Source organism: Theropithecus gelada, chromosome 10 (assembly GCF_003255815.1).
Source record: "Theropithecus gelada isolate Dixy chromosome 10, Tgel_1.0, whole genome shotgun sequence".
Lineage (NCBI taxonomy): Eukaryota > Metazoa > Chordata > Mammalia > Primates > Cercopithecidae > Theropithecus > Theropithecus gelada.
In genome coordinates this window covers 69,790,300-69,810,478 of record NC_037678.1, presented here as the reverse complement: position 1 = coordinate 69,810,478, position 20,179 = coordinate 69,790,300, and the positions used below count along the sequence as shown (strand labels likewise).

The following is a 20,179-nucleotide window of genomic DNA, read 5'->3' as shown; positions in this document are numbered from 1 at the left end:
GCTCCGTCGCCCAGGCTGGAGTGCAGTGGCCGGATCTCAGCTCACTGCAAGCTCCGCCTCCCGGGTTCACGCCATTCTCCTGCCTCAGCCTCCCGAGTAGCTGGGACTACAGGCGCCCGCCACCTCACCCGGCTAGTTTTTTGTATTTTTTTAGTAGAGACGGGGTTTCACCGTGTCAGCCAGGATGGTCTCGATCTCCTGACCTCGTGATCCGCCCGTCTCGGCCTCCCAAAGTGCTGGGATTACAGGCTTGAGCCACCGCGCCCGGCCTACTTCTTTTAAATGTTAGTGTCCAGTCGTCAGTTTCCTCCCTTTTTTATATGAGGTGGCACCCTACTGTTCACACTGTTCTACTCTTTGCTTTTTATTTTTTAAAATTTTTATTGTTTTTTTTTTCTTTTTTTGTGAGCCAAAGATTTATTTATTCATTCCTTGCATTTGAAGTACTCTTCGATAACATCCTTGGCCTGAGACTCCTTTCCATAGTCCTTAACTACTACACAACTGCAACCAACCACTTTACAGGGTTTCCCCTCTCTGTCAATTTTACAGAGGCCTACCCATTCTCCTAGTTTCTTGCTGTCATCAACCTTAATTAGGTTGATCTGGTGTTCAGCACAAAGGGCCTCCACCAACTTGACATACATAGGCTCATCACAGTTGGATGCAAGCACACAAAGATGGGCTTGGCGCCTTTTCCTAGGTTTCCTGTAGGATGGATGCCATTCAGAACTTTTGCGCTAACACCATGAACTCCACGCCTTCTTCCCTTGGGTGGCAGTTTTGTTCCGGTTGCAAGAACCCACAGTATTGAGACTGATACACGTACTTGTCTAAGGCTTTGGCAGCTTCGCGAATTCCACGTGCTAGGCCATCGTGGATGAGGGCGGTCTTCAGCACCTCTTGTAAGGCAAGAGTATTAATGTCTGTTACACCTCCAGCAGCAATGCCTTCCTCGGCCATGGCGGTGGGTTACGGGTGAAGCGGAATGTTGAACGCACCGAAGCCTCCGCCTCTGCACGACTCTGCGGCGGCAGGGAAAGAGCTACATTTTTATTCTTTTAAATTTCTTTTAGAGATAGGCTTTTGCTTTGTGGCCCAGGCTGGCGTGTAGTGGTGTGATGATAGTTCACTGAAGCCTCGACCTCCTGGGCTCAAGCAATCCTCCTGACTCAGCCTCCAGAGTAGCTAGGACTACAGGTGCATGCTACCACATCCAGCTACTTTTTTCATTTTTATTTTTTGTAGAGATGGTGTCTTGCTATGCTGTATTCCTTGCTTTTTTAAAAAATTAATTTTAACAAGTTTTACCTCTTGCTTTTTACTGAATGTATCTTGCAGATATTTTCATATCAATGTAAAAAACCCTTTCTCATTTTAAAAAAACAACTGTGACTTTAAATGGGAGAAAGGAAAATTCACCTTTTGTTGATGTAGGATAAAGGAAAATAGGATAATTTTTCTCTTTCAAAAGTCTTTTAAGGAGGTGGATTATGAGTACGGGCTCCATACCGTGTCTTAGGCACCCCAACTGTCAGTGTGTGCCTTGGAGGGAAGAGGGGACACGCTGGTGTCCTTCTTCCTGTTCTGTAAGTTCCCTTTTCCTAGCTTCAGTCCAGGTTGAATCCAGATCTTTGAGGGAAGTCAGTGGTTCTTAAAGAGGAAGGAGTGCCTTTCAGTCTCCCCAGAAGATTTTGAAAGCACATAGAGGCAGTTTGACTCCCAGCTCTGTCTGGAAGGAGGCTGCAGGGCTCATGGCCTATCCCCTGACATCTGTCTTCTACCTGGAAGGACCATTAAGTGCTTAAGCACCTTGGCTGTAACTCCAGATAAGCAAGATGGGTCCCTCTTTTAGCAAGGCATGATTTCGTCAGGCTTTCCATTTATTCCTTGATCCAGCAACAAAGATAATAATAATTACTGTTGTATCATTGTGCTGGGTGTTTTATAAGGAGCATGGAATGGGGTTAAGAGCATGAGTTCTGGAGCCAGATTGCTGGGATTAGTATCTGGTGCTACCACTTACCAGCTGTGTGACCTTGGGCAAGCGACCACACCTCTCTGTGACACATTTACTTCCTTATATAGGTAGTCCGTGTGCATAAGGCACAGAGAACAATGTTGCCTGGCATGAAGTGCCATCGCTAGCACATCTTAGTGCAGTGCCCACAGAAACCCTCAGGGGACCAGTGTTTGTTGAAGCCAGGACCCAGCCCTGGGGAAACAGGCTCATCATCTCTGCCATCCCAGAGCTCTCAGGCTGGAGTGGGAGATAGAAGACAGACAGACAACAGTGAAAGCGAGCTGGGCGCGGTGGCTCACGCCTGTAATCCCAGCACTTTGGGATCCCAGCGAGCTGAGGCGGGTGGATCGAGAGGTCAGGGGTTCAAGACCAGCCTGGCCAACATGGTGAAACCCTGTCTCTACTAAAAATACATAAATTAGCTGGGCATGGTGGCGGATGCCCATAGTTCTACTTACTTGGGAGGCTGAGGCAGGAGAATCGCTTGAACCCAGGAGGTGGAGGTTGTAGTAAGCCAAGATCGTGCCACCGCATTCCAGCCTGGGCAACAGAGCGAGACTCCGTCTCAAAAACAAAAACAAGGCCGGGCGCAGTGGCTCATGCCTGTAATCTCAGCACTTTGGGAGGCCAAGGTGGGCGGATCGTCTGTGGTCAGGAGTTCGAGACCAGCCTGGCCAACATGGCGAAACCCCATCTCTACTAAAAATACAAAAATCAGTTGGGTGTGGTGGTGCACACCTGGAGTCCCAGCTACTCGGCAGGCCGAGGCAGGGAGAATTGCTTGAACCCAGGAGGCGGAGGTTGCAGTGAGCCGGGATCATGCCATTGCACTCCAGCCTGGGCAACAAGAGTAAAACTCCATCTCAAAAAACAAAACAAAACAAAGCAAAACAAAACAAACACCACTAAAAACAAAAACAAAACACAAAACAGTGAAAGCGAGTGTGTCAGCTGATAAAGAATGTCAGTAAGAACCATGGAGCTGGGCAATGGTGGGGGTGGCCTCCTTAGATAGACCCTAGGAAGGCTTCCCTATGGAAGGAGTCCCCTGAATTCTGAGGATGTTGGCCAGGATGGTCTCAATCTCTTGACCTCATGATCCGCCTGCCTCGGCCTCCCAAAGTGCGGGGATTACAGGTGTGAGCCACTGTGCCCAGCCCAGAAGCACTTTTTAAAGACCGCGATTATTTAAAAAAAAAAGTTGTAGACGGGGTTATTGACCCATTTGCAGACAGATCCCCTTATAGACCCAGCACGTGGAGAATTTTCTATCCTTGCCTGCTCCTCCTTTCTTCTCCCCATCTTTTCCTTCAGCCAAAGTTTATATTTTGATAATTACTTTTAAAAGATACAGTTTGGCCAGGCGTGGTGGGCTCACGCCTGTAATCCCAGCACTTTGGGAGGCTGAAGAGGGTGGATCACTTGAGGTCAGGAGTTTGAGAGCAGCCTGGCCAAGTTGGTGAAACCTTATCTCTACTAAAAATACAAAAATTAGCCAGAAATCGCTTGAACCCAGGAGGCAGAGGTTGCAATGAGCTGAGATTGTGCCACTGTACTCCAACTTGGGCAACAGAGCGAGACTCTGTCAAAAAAAAAAAAAAAAAAAAAAGATGCAGTTCACCTCTCTCCTAGATGTCTGAATTTATTAATGTCTATTTGTTGCCATTATATACTTTCGTTCTGCTGCTTTTCTTCATTTTTATTTAATTTATTTATTTATTGAGACTGGGTCTCACTCTGTTATCCAGGCTGGAGTGCAGTGGTGAAATCTCTGCTCACTGCAACCTCCACCTCCCAGGCTCAAGCAATCCTCCCAGCTCAACCTCCCCAGTAGTTGGGACTACAGGCATGTGCCACCATGCCTGGCTAATTTTTGTATTTTTTGTGAAGATGGGGTTTCACCGTGTTGCCCAGTCTGGTCTCAAACTCCTGGGCTCAAGCCTTCTGCCCACCTCAGCCTCCCAAAGTATTGGGATTATAGGTGTGAACCCTTGCATCCGGCCTTTATTTTATTTACTTTTTAGAGACAGGGTCTGTCTCCATTACCTAGGCTGGAGTACAGTGGCGAGATCATGGCCAACTTCAGCCTCTGCCTCCTAGGTTCAAGCCATCCTCCCACCTCAGTCTCCCGACCAGCTGGGTCTACAGGCTCACGCCACTACACCTGGCTAGTTAAAAAAATTTTTTTGTAGATTGGGTCTCCTTATGTTTCCCAGCCTGGTCTCAAACTCCTGATCTCAAGTGATCCTCGTACCTCAGCCTCCCAAAGCACTGGGATTATAGACATGAACCACTGTGCCTGGCCTTGCTTCTACTTTTCTTTTCTTTCCTTTTTCTTTTTTTGAGACAGTCCCACTCCGTCGCTCAGGCTGGAGTGCAGTGGCACAATCTCGGCTCACTGCAACCTCTGCCTCCTGTGTTCAAGTGATTCTTGTGCCTCAGCCTCCCGAGTAGCTGGGATTACAGGCACATGCCACCAAACCTGGCTAATTTTTGTTTTTGTTTTTTAAAATATTTAAATATTTATTTATTTATTTTGTTTCTTTTTTTTTGAGACAGAATCTGGCTCTGTTGTCCAGGCTGGAGTGCATTGGTGCGATCTTGGCTCACTGTAACCTCTGCCTCCTGGATTCAAGTGATGCTCCTGCCTCAGCCTCCCAAGTAGCTGGGATTATAGGCGTGTGCCACCATGCCTGGCTAATTTTTCTTTTTTGTATTTTTTAGTAGAGACAGGGTTTTGCCATGTTGGCCAGGCTGGTCTTGAACTCCTAGCCTCAGGTATCTTCCCACCTCTGCCTCCCAAAGTGCTGGGATTACAGGCATGAGCCACCGTGCCTGGCCTGGTTCTCCTTTTCTTTGCAGAGTTATCTTTGTCTCAATCCTTCGTCTTTGTTAATTGTATGGAAATGGGAATTGATCTTTTTTAGTGCCTCCCTTCCCTGCACTGCTGTGGGACAAGCACAGTGCTCCCATATGGTGCATGTTCAGCCAGGATTTGTGGGGTGGTTGAATGTTGAGCAGATAAGATGCAAAAGATAACCATGTGAGGATAGAAGCTTCCGGAATTGGCCTAGGCTGGGGTGGCTGGGGTGGATGCTGAGATGTGAGGAAGGGAGACAGGTCCAAGAGAGGGGCTGGATTTGAGTTTTGAGGGGCTGGAGGAGGCAACCTTCTGAAGGCCCCGTATCTGGCTGGAGCCATATCCCTTCTGTGCCCCCTGCAGTGGCCCAGCTGAGGACGGTAGGGGTGGCAGCACCAAGACTGCCTTCAACCGAGTGCACCTGGTAAACATGGTGTTGTTTTTTTTTTTTTTGGAGACAGAGTTTTTGCTCTTGTTGCCCAAGCTGGAGTGCAGTGGCGCGAACCTAGCTCACTGCAACCTCCGCCTCCCGAGTTCAAGGGATTCTCCTGCCTCAGCCTCCTGAGCAGCTGGGATTATAGGCACCCGCCACCATGCCCAGCCAATTTATTTTTGTATTTTTAGTAGAGACAGGTTTTCACCATATTGGTCAGGCTGGTCTTGAACTCCTGACCTCAAGTGATCCACCCGCCTCAGTCTCCCAAAGTGCTGGAATTATAAGCGTGAGCCACCATGCCTGGCTGTAAATGTGGTCTTCAGTGTGTGCCTCTCAGCACTGAGACACTTGAGAACTCCGTGGCAGTGATGGGCCGAGGGACTTGTGAGGAAGGGGATGATGCTCTCTCTTCTCTCTTTGAAGCCCTGGGCATGGACGCCTTCATCAAGGCCATGAAGAAGGTTCTAAGCAGTGTGTCGAATGAGATGCTAAAGGAGCTGTTTTTGAAGGTGGACTCAGACTGTGAAGGCTTTGTCACCTGGGTGAGAAGGGTGCCCCTGCTTCCTCAGGTGCTGGAGGGAGGCTGGAGGGTCCAGTCCTTGACCAGTTGGTGGGCTCAAGATAGGAGGCCATCATGATGTAGGAAAGCCTCCCTGTGGATTCCGGCCCCAGCCGGGGGACTTGCCTGGTGGAGAGGTCCCTCCTAAGACCTGTGTGAGCTGAGTTCCTGGCAGCTCATTCCCCAGGGACAAGTGTCATTGGCCCCTATGTGAGACCTACTGAGTTGCAGCAGTGACCCTACCTGCCACGCGGTTGTGCTGCCCACCAGCCTCCCATTTGACTTGAGGGATTCAAGCTGGTACCACGACCATCTCATGACCCTTCACTGTCACTCAGGAAGAGGCCAACTTGTGGCTGTTACATCCAAAAATGTCAGGCTTTTACAGCAGCTAATAATAATGTTTTCATGTTTTTTTGGTTCTAAACGTTCGACAATGGGAATATATAGCTTTTTTTTTTGAGATGGAGTCTCGCTCGCCATTCTCCTGCCTCAGCCTCCTGAGTAGCTGGGACTACAGGCACCGGCAACTGCGCCCGGCTAATTTTTTGTATTTGTGGTAGAGACGGGGTTTCACCGTGGTCTCGATCTCCTGACCTTGTGATCCGCCCGCCTTCGCCTCCCAAAGTGCTGGGATTACAGGCGTGAGCCACCATGCCCGGCCTATATAGCTTTTTAAGCATACAGAAAAGTACCAAGGATAGTCTGACAAATTGATGTAGCAAAGATGACAATGATAACTAGCATTTACACCAAGCACTGTGCTAAGCTCCCTATGTATTATTTTACTGAAACCTCATAGGAGCTATTACTTACCTCTATTTTGGCCGGGTGCAGTGGCTCATACCTGTAATCCCAGCACTTTGGGAGGCCGAGGTGGGTAGATCGCTTGAGCTCAGGAGTTCATGACCAGCCTGGGTAACATGGTAAAACCCTGTCTCTACAAAAAATACCAAAAAGTAGCCGGGTGTCGTGGTGCATACCTATAGTCCCAGCTACTTGGGGAGCTGAGCTGGGAGGATTGTTTGAGCCTGGGAGGTTGAGGCTGCAGTAAGCTGAGATTGCACCACTGTACTCCAGCCTGGGTGACAAAGTGAGACCATGTCTCAGGAAAAAAAAACTTACCTCCATTTGACAGATTGGGAAACTGAGGTATGGGAAAGTTAAGCGTTTGCCCAAGGCTTCAGACTCATCAGCCCTGGAGCCAGTGTTCAAACCAGGGAGCGTGCCTTGAGAGTCCTGGTGTTAATTGCCGTCTCATAGCTCTCCTCAGCGTAGGTATACATTATAGGTTTTATTCTTCTTAATTTTCTTGTTTTTATTTCTCTCTCTCTCTCTCTCTCTTTTTTTTTTTTGGAGACAGAATCTTGCTCTGTTGCCCAGGCTGGAGTGCAATGGCACGACCTTGACTCACTGCAACTTCTGCCTCCCGGGTTCAAGCAATTCTCCTGCCTTGGCCTCCCGAGTAGTTGGGATTACAGGCGCCTGCCACCATGCCCGGCTAATTTTTGTATTTTTAGTAGAGACAGGGTTTCACCATGTTGGCCAAGCTGGTCTCGAACTCCTCACCTCAGGTAATCCACCCTCCTTGGCCTCCCAAAGTGTTGGGATTACCAGTGTGAGCCACCACACTTGGCTGTTTTTATTTCTCTTAATGTTCTGTAATAAACATTTCCTTTAGAACTAATGAGGCCAACTAAAAGAAAAAGAATAAAAAGTAATTTAACCCCCTCATATTCCCGGCATTCTCAGGGCTTTACCCAGTTGTCCTTCTCTACAACCCCCCATTTCTCGTTATAGCTTCATATGGTGGCTGCTTTGGGCCTTGGCCATGTTTTCCAGCAGCTGGGCAGCGGAATGGAGTCTGGAGTTGCGCCAGTGGCCCTGGTTGTGGGTGCTCCCTGCTGTTAACTTGATGTTTGAGCATGAGCATCGCATATCCTTACAGGGGCCTGAGTCTTATTACCCATAGGGGAGAGTGAATTAAGAGCTCCCAGGGCAATGGCAGTTGTGGAGGTGATCTGAGGATGCACTTAGCGCTTCAGGACGGCTAGGGAGGCGCTGCTGCGCTCTTTCCATGAATGCTGCGAGTAGGCTCTTCCCATACTCAGGATTCAAGAACAGGTCTGCTGTCCAGGCGTGGTGGCTCACACCTTTAATCCCAGAACTTTGGCAGAGCACTTGAGCCCAGGAGTTCAAGACTAGCCTGGGCAACATGGTGAAACCCCGTCTCTACAAAAAATACAATAATTAGCTGGGAATTGTGGCATGCATCTGTGGTCCCAGCTACTCAGGAGGCTGAGGTGGGAGGATCACTTGAGCCTGGGAGATTGAGGCTGCAGTAGGCTGTGATCACACCATTGCACTCCAGCCTGGGTGACAGAGCAAGACCCTGTCCCAAAAGAGAGAGAGAGAAAAAAAAAAAGGCCAGGTATGGTGGCTCATGCTTATAATCCCAGCACTTTGGGAGGCTGAGTAGTGAACTGTGATCACACCACTGCACTCCAGCCTGAGTGACTAACAGAGAAAGAGCAGGTCTGTTGCTTGGCCACCTGCCTTGGCCAGTACTTAGGAAGCAGCCACCAGAAAGCTCCCCGTTGGAAGGGCCTGGGAGAGATGAGGTGGCAGGGGGGACCCTGGGAATCAGGCTTGGGTTCTTGAAACCGAAGGCCGAGACCATTTTGCCAACACCCTGCCTCCCTTGTGCTTTCTTTCTGAGGCAGCAAAAGTATGTGGATTACATGATGCGTGAGTTCCAGGGAAAAGAGGACATGCAAAAGAGCCAGTACCGCCTGCACTTCTACCTTCCCATGAGGGTCGTCCCCCTGTAAGGAGCCTCTTCCTGGGCCTTGGTGGGTGGGGTGACTGGACAAGTGCTGGTGCCAGCCTGCAGCAAGCCCCTCCCTCAATCCATGACCTCGCTGGTGCTGACCAGGGATTGGCATCAGCCTGCTGCCTGATGTCCTTTGGCTCATTTCAACCTCACAGCCCTGTAAGTGTTAGGACTAAGGTAGGTGATTTGTCCACATTTTATAGATGAGGCCACTGAGGTCTGGAGAGGTCAAATGGCTGGCCCCAGGCCAATAGGTAGAAAGTGGCGGGGCTGCTGTGTTTGGCCCTCTCAGCCCCCATTCTCTAGTATACAGCATTGCTTCACCTGCTTCCTGTGCTGGTCAGTGCGGAGTGGGTCCGGCAGTTTCATCATAGGGGCACAGGTGGCACAGTTGGCCAGCACAGGGAGGAATAGGAGTCTCTTCCCAGGCAACAGGGAGGGAATTGCTCCTCAAGCCCCCAGTCAGGCCCTGGAGGCCTCAGTGTGGCTGGCCGTGGGAGCAGGTCCCTCTGTTACTCCTGGAGCTGGTGGTACTGCCCTGCCTTGGCTTCTGCCTGACCCCCCTGCTGACTCCTCCTCCTCGTGGCTCCTCCACCCACTGTGCCCACTGCACCCTGGCTTTGCAGGGGAGGAAAACTGTCTTTTCCTTCTACCCATCTGAGGTTCATTGGCAGGGACCTCTGTAAGAGAAGATAGAGTCACAAGGATGAGCATACAAGTTTATTTAATATAAGTTTTACATGACATGGGAAACTCCATAGGAAATGAAGACCCTAAGAAATAGATAACCTGAGGCTTTTCATGCTAGGTTCAATGGAGGGTGGAAAGCTGTGAAAAAATAAGATAGGACAGAGGGGCCATGAGCCAAGGATAGTACATGGCGGAAACAGCAAGGCAGTTAGTTCAGATTCTTTTCCCTGTCCCTGTGTCTTTGGGTACCCCTCACATGAGTCTTATGACCGGCTTCAGGGGAAGGTCAAACGGTCCTTCCTGAACATACTGCTTCTCAAATTCCTTCAGTTTAACAGACTCAGTATGCTGCGGTGCCCTATTTAGGGGTAGCATGTCTCAAACCCCCTCAACCTCTTCTGTCTGTGCCAGGGCTCAATCTGCCCCACTGTGTGTTCCTCCCCCGGACTCCCTAAGCATGAGGAGCACTGTGGGGGCTCTGACCTGCTGGATCCGGGCCACCCAGGTCACTGGCTCCCTTCCTGCAGTCTGCCCTGGAGCACTGCTGCCTGGGGCAGGTGGCCGGGTGGGGAGCTGGGTCCTGAGGTACAAGGTGTGGCAGCCTACATTTGTGACCAGGTCAGGAGGGAGCTGTGGGTGGGTCTGTACTAAGAGGACCAGACCTAGACCAGGCCACAGGGAAGACCAAGAGCTGGAAGGCAGCCCCGGCCCTCAGGCAGCCTGGGGTTTAATAGAGAAGGCGGCTTGAATGAAAGTCACCACAGGGTAACTTTTTTTTTTTTTTTGAGACAGAGTCTTGCTCTGTCACCCAGGCTGGAGTGCAATGGCATGATCTTGGCTCACTGCAACCTCCGCCTCCCGGGTTCAAGCGATTCTCCCACCTCAGCCTCCTAAGTAGCTGGGATTACAAGCGCCCGCCACCATGCCTGGCTAATTTTTTTGTATTTTTAGTAGAGACGGGGTTTCACCGTGTTGGCCGGGCTGGTTGTGAACTTGTGACCTCAAGTAATCTGCCTACCTTGGCCTCCCAAACTGCGAGGATGATGGGTGTGAGCCACTGAACCCAGCAATAACTTAAAATTTTGGTTGGGATTTAATTGAGAAATAACCAATAAATATGAATGATGAGAGATTTCATAACTGTATTTTTTTTAACATTTACTGGTTTATTATAAAGAATATTGCGAAGAATACTGATGAACAGATGTGTAGGGCGAGATATGGAGAGAGGGACGCACAAGCTTCAGGACTCTCCGTGTGTTCAGCCAAGGGAAGCTCTCTGAACCCAGTCCTCAGGGGTTTTTAGTGGAAGCTTCATGACATCAGCATTCCTTCCCCCAGGGCATAGGGCAGGACTCTCTCTGGGGCTGTGGGAGTTATGAGCCAGGAACTATCGACAAAAACATATATATATAAAATACCACAGGCCCCCACTCCTGGTTTTTGAACACAGAGAACACAGCTCCCTTATAGCAAAAGAATACACAACTCAAAAGATACTGCCACATTACTAGAGTCCCATTCAGTCATTAATAATTCATTCTGTCCGTCATACTATATGGCTCCCAAGCTGAGGCCACTCAGGTTTGCAGGCTTCCTTTCAATCTTGTTAGGTTCCAAAAGCTGGAGTTGCTTGGCAAATAAACCTCTAAGGCATATGGAATCAATGCCATCTCTCTTTTCTTTTCTTTTTTTTTTTTTGAGACAGAGTTTTGCTCTTGTTGCTCAGGATGGAATGCAGTGGCATGGTCTCAGCTCACGGCAACTTCTGCCTCCCGGTTTCAAGTGATTCTCCTGCCTCAGCCTCCCGAGTAGCTGGGATTACAGGCACCTGCCACCATACCTGGCTAATTTCTATATTTTTAGTAGAGACGGGATTTCACCATGTTGACCAGGCTGATATCAAACTCCTGACCTCAGGCCTCCCAAAGTGCTGGGATTACAGGTGTGAGCCACTGCACCCAGCCAGTCATCTCTTGCTCTGAGAACTCCTTCGAGTTGTTGGTGTAATACTGGATTTCTCTCCATTTAATCCATTTGTTCATCTTTACCCTCAGCTAGTATTCCTCCTTTTCTCCATTTGTCATTTATTTTTACCCAAACGTTTCCACCTTTGCAAGGGACATCAGGTTCAGCCACTGCCCATCTGGATCGCTGGTAGCAATGCCAGTCTAGCGAGTGCCTCCCCTCAGTCCATTCCCATTTATAGAAAATATGGTTACACGAGTTCCAAACTCACGAGCCATTTTTACCACGAGGCAATATAGCTGTATTTATTTTTAACCCCCATTTTGCCAGATGGGATGAAGGCACAATCCACCCCCATCAGGCCTTTAGGGAATTCTCACAACATTTTAAAACATGGTGACTGTTTCTTGCTTAGAAATTATCCCTGCCGAAGCATGGTGGCTCACACCTGTAATCCTAGCACTTTGCGAGGCCGAGGTCGGTGGGTCACCTGAGGTCAGGAGTTTGAGACCATCCTGGCCAACATGGTGAAACCCTGTCTCTACTAAAAATACAAAAATTAGCTGGGTGTGGTGGCACAAGCCTGTAATCCCAGCTACTCAGGAGGCTGAGGCAGAAGAATCGCTTAAACCCGGGAGGCAGAGGTGCAGTGAGCTGAGATGGTACCACTGCACTCCAGCCTGGGTGACAGAGCGAGACTCAAAAAAAAAAAAAAAAGAAATTATCCCTCCTTCCAACACTTGTAATTGGACCCTAGGACCACTGGACCAACAGGTAGGGGAGAAAAAAAATGTTACTGGAAAGGGGTTCCAATCCAGACCCCAAGAGAGGATTCTTGGGCCTCATGCATGAAAGAATTCAAGGCGAGTCCGTAAAGTGAAAGCAAGTTTATTAAGAAAGTAAAGGAATAAAAGAGTGGCTACTCCATAGGCAGAGCAGCCCCAAGGACTACTGGTTGGCTATTTTTATGGTTACTTCTTGATTATATGCTAAACAAGGGGTGGATTATTCATGAGATTTTGGGAAAGCGGTGGACAATTTCCGGAACTGAGGGTTTCTCCCTTTTTTAGACCACGTAGCAGTAACTTACTGATGTTGCCATGGCGTTTGTAAATTATCATAGTGCTGGTGGGAGTGTCTTTTAGCATGCTAATGAATTATAATTAGCATATAATGAGCAGTGAGGATGACCTGAGGTCACTTTCATTGGCATCTTGGTTTTGGTGGGTTTTGACTGGTTTCTTTAATAACGCATGCTGTTTTATCAGCCAGGTCTTTATGATCTGTACCTTGTGCCAATCTCCCATCTTATCCTGTGACCTAGAATGCCTGACCTCCTAGGAATGCAGCCCTGTAGGTCTCAGCCTTATTTTAACCAGCTATTATTCAAGATGGAGTTGCTTTGGCATTCAGATGGAATTGCCTCTGACAATTTGGGCAGGAAAGAAAAAAGTAGTCATTTTACAAGTATATTCCTCCCTTGGCACAACTGCATAGTCATACCAGCATCCTCCCCACTTTTCTTCCCACATCAACCAAAAAAACAGAAAATCTAGTGAGGACACCCCTTTGGTCCCACTCCTGCTGAAGGTGAGCGCACACTCTTGAGGGTGGGTAAGCCAGCGCCTTCATGCATCCGTCCCCTCCGTTTTAGGCAACCAGTGTTTCGATTGCCTGTTGTGCTTTCTACCAGCAATGGGGTTCTCTGCCATTGTTGGACATTAAGAGCTCAAGAGTTTGTTTCTTGGTCTGAAGAAATGACGGTCGGCCCTCAAACCCATCTGACATCTTCTGCTCTGTGTTTTTATGGCGCTCTGAGCAAAGCCCACTCCAGAATTAGTGTCTCTTCCTGTCCAGACCCATTTGTAGCCCTCCAGGGCTACCAGCATCAGTCTCAGCTGTCTGCTGTGTTTCAGGACCTTCCCAGAGGGACCGTGTCTCATGGTCATTGGCAGTCTCTGTCTTCTTCCTGGCATTATCTGCCTGACGGAGTGCAAGAGGAACATGTCTAGATTCAACCCATCTCCACACTCTGCAGCTCCCTGCTAGTTACTCATTTTATGGAACCAGGTGGCCACCTCATGGGAGCACATGGGGATCTCTGCTTGTCAATTCTAGTCAACTTCTGAACCTGGGAGTTCTTCTGAGGGGCATTGACTTGTTCAGCTTTAATGCACCCCTCAAATCTCCACAGGGCCGTGCTCCATGGGGCATCCCTTCAACAGGCAAGGTTTCCCTGGCCCTCTTGCCTGAGTGCATGGCCAGGCCATTGGTCACTGCCTGTGAGTCAGTAAAATCCCAAACACAGGAGCTTCCACCACTATTCAATTCTTCCATCACTGTTAGAAAAACAACACGCAAGGCCGGGTATGGTGGCTCACGCCTGCAATCCCAGCACTTTGGGAGGCCAAGGTGGGCGGATCACCTGAGGTCAGGAGTTTGAGACCAGCCTGACCAATGTGATGAAACCCTGTCTCTACTAAAAAGACAAAAATTAGCCAGGCGTGGTGGCATGTGCCTGTAATCCCAGCTACTCGCGAGGCTGAGACAGGAGAATCGCTTGAACCCAGCTACTTGGGAGGCAGAGGTTGCAGTGAGCCGAGGTTGTACCAACGCACTCCAGCCTGGGCAACAAGAGTGAAAACTCTGTCTCAAAAAAAAAAAAAAAGAAGAAGAAGAAAAACAGCATGCAAATGCAATTCAGCCCACTGAGGCTGATCAGTTTCTACCTTCTTTGCTCCAAGTAGCAGCCCTCCAGACAGAATATTGTCCATTCACTTTGAAACTGGAAAGCCAGCATTTCCTTGTTGGACATTGATAGCTGTTCATAGCAACTGTCCAAGTGTTGATAGAACCCAGCAGCACCTCACACAGTTCCAGAATCAGTCCTGGGGTAAAGAGGCTCCCAGCTTGTGAGTATCTCTTGCTTGCATTCCCCAGGTAGCAAGATGCTGTGTAAACCATTTCCATTTTATTGTATTTATTTTTTGGGGATTTTTTTTTTTTTTTTTTTTTTTTTTTGAGACAAGGTCTTGCTCTGTGGCCCAGGCTAGAGTGCAGTGGCATCATCTCCGGTCACTGCAACCTCTGCTTCCTGGGTTCAAGTGCTTCTCTTGCCTCAGCCTCCCGAGTAACTGGGACTACAGGTGGCCGCCACCACACCTGGCTAATTTGTTGTTGTTGTTTTTGGAAATGGAATCTTGCTCTGTTGCCCAGGCTGGAGTGCAGTGGCTTGATCTCAGCTCACTGCAAGCTCCGCCTCCCGGGTTCATACCATTCTCCTGTCTCAGGCTCCTGAGTAGCTGGGACTACAGGCGCCCGCCACCACACCCGGCTAATTTTTTGTATTTTCAGTAGAGATGGGGTTTCACTGTGTTAGCCAGGATGGTCTCAATCTCCTGACCTCATGATCTGCCCGCCTCAGCCTCCCAAAGTGCTGTGATTACAGGCGTAAGCTACTGTGCCTGTCCTAGTTTTTGTATTTTTAGTAGAGACGGGATGTCACCATGTTGGCCACGCTGATCTTGAAGCCCTGACCTCAGGTGATCGCCTGCCTTGGCCTCCCAAAGTGCTGGTATTACAGGTGTGAGTCATTGTGCGTGGCCAACCGTTTCCATTTTATTATGGAATTCTTCTGGCCTCTATAGGCCCCATTAGAGCATTTCTCTGATTTCACCCAAGACATCTGGGTATTTCAGGTTTCAAGATAATTTTATGTCCTTCTGTCATAGGGGTAGCTTCAGTTAATGTCCCATAACAAGGTAGTAAGTGCCCCTCAAGGGGACAAACCCTAGTCCAAAGTCCAGTAGTTGTTGCAGGGAGGTGCACACAGGCTTTTGCCATAAGCCCCAGGAAATACTCTACAGAGGGTTATCCGGTGGAGAATTTGTCCCTGCCAGCGCTCTAGCTTCTACTCTGCACTGTGTGGGCCTGGGCAATCTTGCTGGTTCCCGTTGAGCATGTCCAGCTCATGTAGCTTGAAGGGCGATTTACATACTTCTGTTTTACAGCAGTAGGAAGGGGAGACATTCCCTAATTAGATCTAGTGTTCATTCCCATGATACAGTCAGATAAAAGCAACCACTTCACATGAAGTATGTTCAAATACATAACTGTACATTTTGGCATGAACACATTACTTGATAAGGTCAAGCCTTCACTGGTCTATTTCTTTGTTTATTTTTTTTGAGACAGAGTCTCACTCTGTCACCCAGACTGGAGTGCAGTGGCGTAATCTTGGCTCACTGCAACCTCTGTCTCCCGGGTTCAAGTGATTCTCCTGCCTCAGCCTCCTGAGTAGCTGGTACTATAGGTGTGTGCCACCACACCTGGCTAGTTTTTGTATTTTTAGTAGAGATGGGGTTTCACCATGTTGGCCGGGCTGGTCTCGAACTCCTGACCTCAAGTGATCCACCACCTCCTGACCTCAAGTAATCCTCCTGACCTCAAGTGATCCACTAGCCTCAGCCTTCCAAAGTGCAGGGATTACAGGTGTGAGCCCCCCTGCCCAGCCAGGTCTTTCTATTTCTTTGGGCTATTTAGATCTCGAGGGTGTTTAAAGGTCCTGAAACAAAATGTCAAGAGGCTTGTTCCTATTTTCTCCTATTTATTTGTTCAACCTACAAACCCGGAGAGCTTTCCAACTTGGTGGGGAAAATAAACGAGTAATATTTAATTACCTTCATGAAAGAGTAACTTTAAAAAGTTGGCTTACCTTTACTGAGCCTGAGCCGGGTGCACCACATGCAGCCTCCCATCTGTTCCCAGCCCTAGGAGGTGCAGGTGTTGTCGTCATGCAGGTGAGGAAACCAAGTCCTCCCTGAGACGCCGTTTCCGTAGGGCTGTCTTCCCTTTTCCTAGCTGTCACCTCTCATCCCATTCTGCACCGTCTTTGGCCCTGACAAGTGTCAGGGTTGGAAGAGACGCGAGGGCAACTGAGAATATTCATCACAATCTGCCCAGAGCCATGGGCTGAGGACAGGAGAGAGGAGAACCGGGTCCAGACATGTTTCCCTTGCTCTTCTGCAGAGATGGTAATGGCAGTTGAATTTTCACAGTGGCGTGGGTTATCCTTAAGCCAGGGTCAGACCAGGCCCACTGGATTTGGAAAGGGCCCTGGAGGAGGGGTCACAGTGCCTGGGTTCTAGTTCCAGCCCTGCTGGTAAATAGAACATAACTCCAGGCAAATGATTATCCCCTGGGCCTCTGTAGGAGGAGGTAATATCACCTGCTCTGCCAGAGCCCAAAGATTGGGCAGATCAAGTAGGAGAGTGTGTGCCATGCCATGTTGGGAAGCTGGAATGGCAGGGACTCTTGATGGCCAGATAGCTGGCTTAGCCCACTTGGGTGCAGGGGAGCAACCCCCAGAGGGGAGCATCAAAGCCTGTGCGAAGGCTCAAGGGTGGCCTCCTGTGAGGCCAGGCCTTCCCCAGGAGCTGTTGGCTGTAGGGTTTGGTGCGTGGGGCCCTAATTCCCCACTGCTCCTTGTCCACTTTGATTTTATCCTTCGGTTCTGTTCCCCCCTCTACCCCAGAGCACTAGAGCAGTTGCAAGAAAGTGCTGTTGCTCAGTTTTCAGCCTCAGGCTCCACTCTGCTCACCCTCTGTGGCCAGCTTTTCCTATGAAAAGAGCTTTGCGAACAACCTCCGTTCTGTCTCCTCTGTCCCATCACGTCGCAAGGAGGCTGGCTGGCTACTCGCAGGATAAGCCTGCTGCTTCTCGCTTCTGGAGCCCCGCCTCATATCAGCTTCTACGTGGGGCCCTTTTTCTTTTGGCCACTGCTGATGATCCAGTAGAAACCCGCTTGGAGGAGCCAGCTCTGGTTTTCTGGCGTGTGCGTGTGCGTGCGTGCATGTGCGCACGTGTGCGTGCGTGTGTGTGACGCTCCGCCAGCTTTTGCCCCTCCTCCTCGGTGGCTCTCTGTTCTGCTGCAGGTGCCCCCCACCGAGCTGTTTTTGCTTGAGCTCTTCTCTCTCTCATCGCCTTCCACAGGAACCATGGCTGTGAGGTGGTGAAGGTGGTGTTTTTAATTCACCGGTTCAAGAAGATCGGGTGTTTCCTGACTGTCACCAAAGACGGCATCCTGCAGTTCTGGTCTGAGTCCTTCTCGCTGATCAGCTCCTTTAGGGTGAGTGGGGCCCGTACACATGGTACACACATGGGTCATTGGAGAGCCTCTGCCTTAGCACCCCCATGGTGAAGGTGACCTGGAGCCAGGCAGATTCATGGTCTAAGCAGCCTGGACTCGCAGTCACAGCACCTGGGTCCTGTGGGAGCCACACATTTCCCTTCTGCTAAGCGGGATTCCACCTGGATGTCCATTCCATGTGCTGTCTCACAGACCCCTCAAACCCATTAGCCCAAACAGCGTGTCCCTTTTGCTATCCCTGCCCACCAGGTTTCCTTCTCTTGCATCCCCATCTCAGTGAATGGCATCGTCACCCCCAAGACTCCTGTGCTACGGGTCAGCCACTCCCATGCTGTCACCACGTCCTACCAGTTCAGGCCTTTTGCCTGGACCAGGCGGGAAATCATAGTGGTTGTGAGCGTGGGCTCTGGAGCCCAACTCCCAGGGTTAGAGTCCTGACTGTACCACCTGCCAGCTCTGTGACCTGGACAAGGTACTATAGATGCCCCATGCCTCAGTTTCCCCATCTGTCAAATGGGGGTAGTTACAGTGCTTCTTCACAGTGCTTTTGGGAACACGCGATGACATAATACATGTGTAGTGCTTGGGGCAGGGCAGGGCACACAGCAAGTCCCCGCTGGATATATTGTCTTTGTACTGCCAACTGCTGGCTGAGAGTAGTAAATGAGAAGACACTCAGGAGAACCCGCTGTGTACTTGGTCACCAGGCCAGTCCAGAATCCTCCAGCAGACGAAGAAAACATTGCTCTCCAGGGCTGTACAGAAAGGTTGATTGAGAACACAGCCCCCAGATGAAGGGCTTTCTGAGCCTGTGTAACTGCAGAGTGATTCACAGTTGCATCAGGGCTCATCCTTTGGGGAAGAAGAGACCTGGGTGAAACTAAGGTCCGTGGGGGTCCCGTGGCTCTCCTGGGTGCTCCAAGCGGGAGTCACGATTACCATCCTGAGGCTGTGGCTTCCATAGCCCTCCACCTTCCCTTTCTGTGTGTGGACTGGGGCAGGATGTGTTGCAGCCAGAGCTCCTGCTTGTGACTGCTACACGGTCACCGAAGCACCTCCAAAGGCTGAAGGGGACAGAGGAAGGCTCTCTGGGAAGGCCCAGCAGACCTGGATTCTTCCTGGAGGGGCTGCTTTGGCAGGAGTAGGCCTCTCAGGACCACACACCCACTGTCATGAAGATGGAAAGACCTTAAGTTGGAGGCGGGGCCTGAGCTCCCCTCAAGAGCTGTGTGATCTTGGGCACAGGTCACTGAAATTCCCTAGGGCTTTTGGTTTCGCTGAACACTGCAGGGCAGGAGTGGGAGTTACCAAGATACCGGTGTGTGTGAGTTAGACCCCAGCCCTGGGCAGGAGAGAGGGGCTCAGGAGGGTTCTTGTCCACTGTCTTCACCACCAGAACCACCTGGGGAGCCTTGGTGCTCTCTGAGTTCTGATGGGACAGGCTCCTCTCTGCCCCTGCCTTCCCTATTCCTTCTGATTATCCATGTAGAGGAATTGGTTTATGCTCCTCCCTGCTCCTTCCTTCCAGCTTTTCAGATCATACTTCTTTCTGCTTTCTTCAGTTCAGAGTCTGTGGTGTCATTCAAAGAGTAAAATACAGCACCACACACGGAGGCTCATGCCTGTAATCCCAGCACTTTGGGAGGCCAAGGCAGGCAGATCACTTGAGGTCAGGAGCTCGAGACCAGCCTGGCCACCATGGTGAAACCCTGTCTCTGCTAAAAATACAAAAATTAGCCAGACATAGTGGCACACACCTGTAATCTCAGCTACTCGGGAGGCTGAGACATGGGAATCGCTTGAACCTGGGAGGCAGAGGTTCCAGTGAGCGGAGATCGCGCCACTGCACTCCAGCCTGGGCGACAGAGCAAGACTCTGTCTCAAAAAAAAAAAAAAGAGAGTAAAATACAGATTCCTTAGGTGGCCACACCTACCTCATCTCTGGTTCCTCTCCAGCTCTAAACTGAGTGGGCTGGCCTCCCCCTTCCCCAGGACACAGCAGCTCATTTCTGCTGACCTGACTCTGCTCGTGGCTTTCCCTGCCTGGAGTGCCAGCTCACATTGTCTCTGTGTACATGCTACACGAGTGCAGGAGGCACCGGTGCTGAGCTCCTACTGAGTGCCGGGCACCACCCTCAATGCTTTAATTATTCCATTCATTCCTCGCAACTTTGCAGAACAAATCCTTGGTTCATAAGCCACTTTGACCAGGTGACACCTGCAGATGGAAAACAGGATTCATACCTATGGAGGGGCAGACAGGGGAAGTCAGTCTTCCTTCCCTCAGTTCCTACTTCCTCTCGCTGCAGGCAAATGCTATGACCAGTTTTGGAGTGCTCTTCCATGGCTATCCTCTCTGCATACCCGCCTTTTCTTTTCTTTTTTTTTTTTTTTTGAGACTGGGTCTTGCTCTGTCACCCAGGCTGGAGTGTAGTGATGCAATCATGGCTCCCTGCAACCTTAACCTCCTGGGGTCGAGGGATCTTCCCACCTCAGCCTCCCAAGTAGCTGGGACTACAGGCATGCACCACCATGCCCAGCTAATTTTTTCTTGTTCTTTCTTTCTTTTTTTTTTTTTTTTGAGACGGAGTTTTGCTCTGTCACCCAGACTGGAGTGCAATGGTGTGATCTCGGCTCATTGCAGCCTCTGCCTCCCAGGTTC

General features: G+C 49.9%; 2 protein-coding genes across 2 annotated transcripts in view; one reads left to right on the top strand and one right to left on the bottom strand.

Annotated features, from left to right (window-relative positions):
* The window catches only part of EFCAB8 (EF-hand calcium binding domain 8), a 106,954-nt gene that overhangs the window by 14,013 nt on the left and 72,762 nt on the right, over window positions 1-20,179 (top strand). The window contains exons 4-6 of the mRNA XM_025398228.1: window positions 5,743-5,861; window positions 8,602-8,705; window positions 17,361-17,496. Coding sequence (XP_025254013.1) covers window positions 5,743-5,861; window positions 8,602-8,705; window positions 17,361-17,496 — 359 coding nt within the window. The remainder of the gene's footprint in view (window positions 1-5,742; window positions 5,862-8,601; window positions 8,706-17,360; window positions 17,497-20,179) is intronic.
* LOC112632553 (40S ribosomal protein S12-like) lies at window positions 398-963 on the bottom strand. The gene is made up of 2 exons (XM_025398236.1): window positions 830-963; window positions 398-693 (listed from the first exon to the last, which is right to left on the bottom strand). Exons 1-2 carry the CDS (start codon window positions 961-963, stop codon window positions 426-428), a joined length of 402 nt encoding a protein of 133 aa, XP_025254021.1. The 3' UTR covers window positions 398-425.